At 38.4% G+C, this 4065-nt stretch overlaps 1 protein-coding gene across 2 annotated transcripts; it reads left to right on the top strand.

Moving 5' to 3' along the window:
* LOC121969917 (UV-stimulated scaffold protein A homolog) lies at positions 1 to 3025 on the top strand. 2 transcript variants are annotated; one of them, XM_042520237.1, is made up of 2 exons: positions 1 to 291; positions 961 to 3025. In XM_042520237.1, exons 1-2 carry the CDS (start codon positions 230 to 232, stop codon positions 2612 to 2614), a joined length of 1716 nt encoding a protein of 571 aa, XP_042376171.1. In that variant the 5' UTR covers positions 1 to 229; the 3' UTR covers positions 2615 to 3025. The 2 variants fall into 2 exon arrangements, with proteins under 2 accessions (XP_042376171.1, XP_042376170.1); XM_042520236.1 differs by having other exon boundaries at positions 29 to 291; positions 848 to 3025.
* The last annotated feature ends 1040 nt before the right edge of the window (positions 3026 to 4065 follow it).

Raw genomic sequence — 4065 nt, forward strand, 5'->3', positions numbered from 1 at the left:
GGCCTGTACCTGACAACCAGACTGAGTCGTAGGCCACGACCCGGACGGCGACTGAGTCCGGGCATAAAAATGAAATTGACCCCCTCAAGGATGCGAGCGGAAGAGCAGAAGATGGGGGAAGAAACGGCGCCAGCGGTGCTGAGGCTTATCGAGAAGGCCACCAACTCGACGGCGCATGAGGTCGATCCTCGCCTCCTCAGAGCCATCAGTTTAACCATCCGCTATTCCGATGACGAGGTCCGCGCCGCCGTCCAATTTCTCATGTTCCAGATGCGAAAATCCCACTCACAGGTCCTCAATCGATAAACCCTTCAATGGAATTAATTATGAGTTATTTCAACTCGATTGTACGACAATTGACTCCCAAAACTCCAGTTTTGGCCTTTCTGTTCTAGGTCTTGGGCATAATTAGGGTTTTGATTGGCCTTTAGATGGGTGGGATATTCTTTTCTTGACCTGCTGAAGATTTATCAGGCTAGCTGATTATTGAAACTTATGATTTTTACACAAATTAACTTCTGTTTCTTTTCTTTGAAGGACACGGAAGGGAAAGGCGTCCTACTGTGTTATTGAAGTAAACGAATTAGATTGATATTTCCTTTACGTTAAACAAACTTTCCTCTATAAGTAAGAGAATCTTGTAAAGAGTTCTTGAACTTGCCCTCTCTTGATTTCAGAAACAAAGCACGTATATTGATCTGCAACATATTTCAAACTAATTTAATTTGTCTTATCTTTTCCTTCCAATTGTGAAATCCACAACTTTTCTATAAAAAGTTGTCTTACATTTTACATTGGATATAATCAATCCTGTCCTGTAATTATTGAATCAAGTGCTGGATTACAGGTGCGGTACCTGGCTGTTCTTATCATTGATGAACTCTTCATGCGTTCAAAGCTTTTTAGATCCCTTCTAGTGATTCACTTCGACCAGTTCTTGATCTTAAGTGTTGGTTTCAGGAGAAATATGGCTCTTCCTCCTCCTTTGTCCATTGCAACTAATTTGCGTAAAATGAGCATAGAGCTACTAGAAAAATGGAATGCATCCTTTGGAATTTACTACAGACAACTGAGATTAGGTTTTGATTATCTAAAGAACACTCTCAGATACCAATTCCCTAATCGGATAGCAAATGCAGCTCATTTGCAACAAGAGAGAAGAGAAAGAGAAATAAGAACACAGCAGATTTTACTCAATAAGTTTGAGCATCTAAAGGAAAACTTCCCGTCTATCAAGAGTGAGATCCAATCAACAATTGATGAAGCTGAAGAGTGTTTAGAAATTTTTAATGAAAAAGAAGAATTTTATCCACACAAGTTTATTGAGGAAGAAGAGTTGGAAGAATTTCAATCACTTGCACTAAGGAAAATTCGTTTAGAATCACTGAAGGAGGGTCAAAAGGTTCAAGAGAATAGTGATAACAAAGCCATCTTTGATGCACTAAGAGAGTTGTTCAAACTTCTAGTCTTGAAACATTTGACATCGATACGAGAGTGGATATCAGTACTTATCAGAGTGGAGCTCAGTGACAACAGATTCAGGGAAACTGCATTGAAGGAATTGATTGACATCCAAAAGCATATCCATTCTGTTAGAAATAGATGTGTTCAATTAGGGTGTGTTCTCAATGACCCTTCCAATGAGGAAGAGGAAGACTTTTGGGAAGAGGGTAAAATAGAAGATTGCACATTGGAGAAGTCGAGCAGGTACAAAAGCTTAGTTCAGAGTCCTGTGGATGCTCCAACTATGGGAAAAGACAAGAATGCAAAGCCATTAGGTGAAAATAACTTATTTGCTAGTTCTGGTTCATCATCTCCAAGGTCAAGACTTTTGGCTGAAGCACCAGTGTTGACTTGGGGTCCATTCTTGGATAATTGGGGCTCAAGAAGAGATGTTTTGGCAAACCAGAGGGGGCTTGAACTAGAGAGCCATTGGGGTAGAGTGGATTTTGATGCCATTATTCCTGCTGAGAAGATTGCAGAGCTGAGCGTTTATCGTACTGTCTATGAAGAAGAGCAGGTAGAAATCCAACCATGCCTTGCTCCTTTAAGAAAAGGTGGGCTTTGTCAAAGAAGGGACTTGAGAATGTGCCCGTTCCATGGACCTATTATTCCACGTGATTCTAATGGAAATCCTTTAGGTGAAAGTCTATCTAATAAAGGGAAACCTGAAAAAAATTCTTCCATCACTACAAATGGAGAAAGTGATGGCATGTGTGTAGAAGAATCTCTCAAGCTGAGCAACGTATCAGTTGAGCAATTGGCAAAACAAGCAGTCAAGAATGCCAGGGAAAGAGAGAGAAATGACAAGCTGTTGAAGAGGGCAAAACATGCAAAAGTTCGTGAGCATAATGACATGGTCTTGAGAGAAGCAGCAATTGCTTCCACATCATACTCAGGAGCTTCTGGAGAATATAGAGAAGCCTTACAAGAAAACCAAAATGAACCAAAGAAAAAGAAACCCACATTGTCATCAATGTTGAAGAAGAAAGTTACACCTAAAGATAGAATAAATCAAAGGCTCTTGAATACCCGAGTAACCGATTCTGCAATTAGGCAGGTGATGCAGGGGGAAGATTTGAACTACAGACAAGCTTTCCCAAATCAGTGGTAGCTAGCTTGTGCGATAGACTAATAGAATCCTTCCTCGTTTGTCTTTATGGTCCTCAGCAAGCACATTTCTGCAAGTATAAAGAGTATCTAAAGAGGTGGACAGTCTTCTTTCATCCTGTAGCTCGACTTATTTTTGTTTTTTTCATTCTTTCACCCTTCTACATTTCTGTTGGCTGAATATATGTTTCTCAATGGTTTGTCGATTTCATGACCATGCTTTTTGGTATATACCAATCTCAGATAGGATATTTATGTATGATGGTTATATTATGTCTGAAATTGGTTCCTGTTAGATTCCCATTTATGTGATTGTCACAGAAAACTGGGTCTTCATCTTTTTGCTTTGGCTTTATGTGTTTTTCATAATGTTATAAAGATTGCACCACGAATAAAAGTAAGATTTCTGGAATTATACTTATTGAAATCTTGTTCTTAAGAATGTGCGTTCTATTTTGCTATCCACTGCAATTATTTTCTCTGTGACAGATACATATACTGATTGATGAAAAAATTGTGAAGACTATTAGAATTGCGTTCTTGCAGTACTAAAGACATCTCCATTAGGGTGTTTATTATGCTCTGTACATTTTGTCTATCAATATGAATGCATTCTTTTTTAGAGATTGTCCGTGGCCAATGCAAATTGCAACCCCGCTATAATAAATTTCATAGTAGAAGCTAAGGGAGAAAATTGCTCTGGTTAAGTCGGAGTAAGCAAAGAGGTAAGCTGGCATGGACATGCAATTCTGGATCCAACACACTCATCAGTTTAGGTAGACCGAAGGAAACGCATAGGTAAACTTAAGATGAGAGAACATGGCATCAAAACCTTCTACCACGGATAGGTCAACTTAAGAGATAAATAAGATGACCTATAATTGACTAGGTCGACACAAAATGTTTGAATTGACATAATGTTCTGTTACCCATTTAGACATACATGGGCTCAATAAAGTTTGTGTCAAGCTTTATTAATTGTCCCTCTACAAGGATTTGGGTTCACCTAGAAATAGTTCAGGCAGTTTTTCAAAGAGGTCTTTGACAATTGAAACCAACAGTTTACATGAAACATCAAGCAGCATACTTTAATCAACAAATTAAAATTAGATACCGTAACTATCTATACTATGTCACTACGTTTTACTAACTAACTACATGAAACATATAATTGTAAAGTGCTAAACACTAGTAGGACCGGCATGTTCCTCCTGTTTGCCACAATAACTCCTTTATCTAAACAATCTAGGGTGTCACGCCTTCTCCCGTTAGAGAATCAAAGGCAAAGTTAAGCTTTAGTTCAAAGTTATAAGCAAAAAATTGTTGATTCCTCTCTAATGAAGAGCAATTATTATGATATTTTAATGTTGGATCAATGCAGTTAAATTTATTAATGTGATTTTATGCGTTTGATCAATGCAGATAAGTCTGACCATGAGTGTCCAAGTAAGATGA

The sequence above is a fragment of the Zingiber officinale genome, chromosome 4A (assembly GCF_018446385.1).
Source record: "Zingiber officinale cultivar Zhangliang chromosome 4A, Zo_v1.1, whole genome shotgun sequence".
In the NCBI taxonomy this organism is placed as follows: Eukaryota; Viridiplantae; Streptophyta; class Magnoliopsida; order Zingiberales; family Zingiberaceae; genus Zingiber; species Zingiber officinale.

Bases quoted from the DNA above. Each gene is read 5' to 3' on its own strand.
- LOC121969917 (XM_042520236.1), top strand. From the start codon at position 70: ATGAAATTGACCCCCTCAAGGATGCGAGCGGAAGAGCAGAAGATGGGG. The intron at 292-847 runs GTCCTCAATCGA...GCTGGATTACAG, and splicing joins TGCGAAAATCCCACTCACAG to GTGCGGTACCTGGCTGTTCT.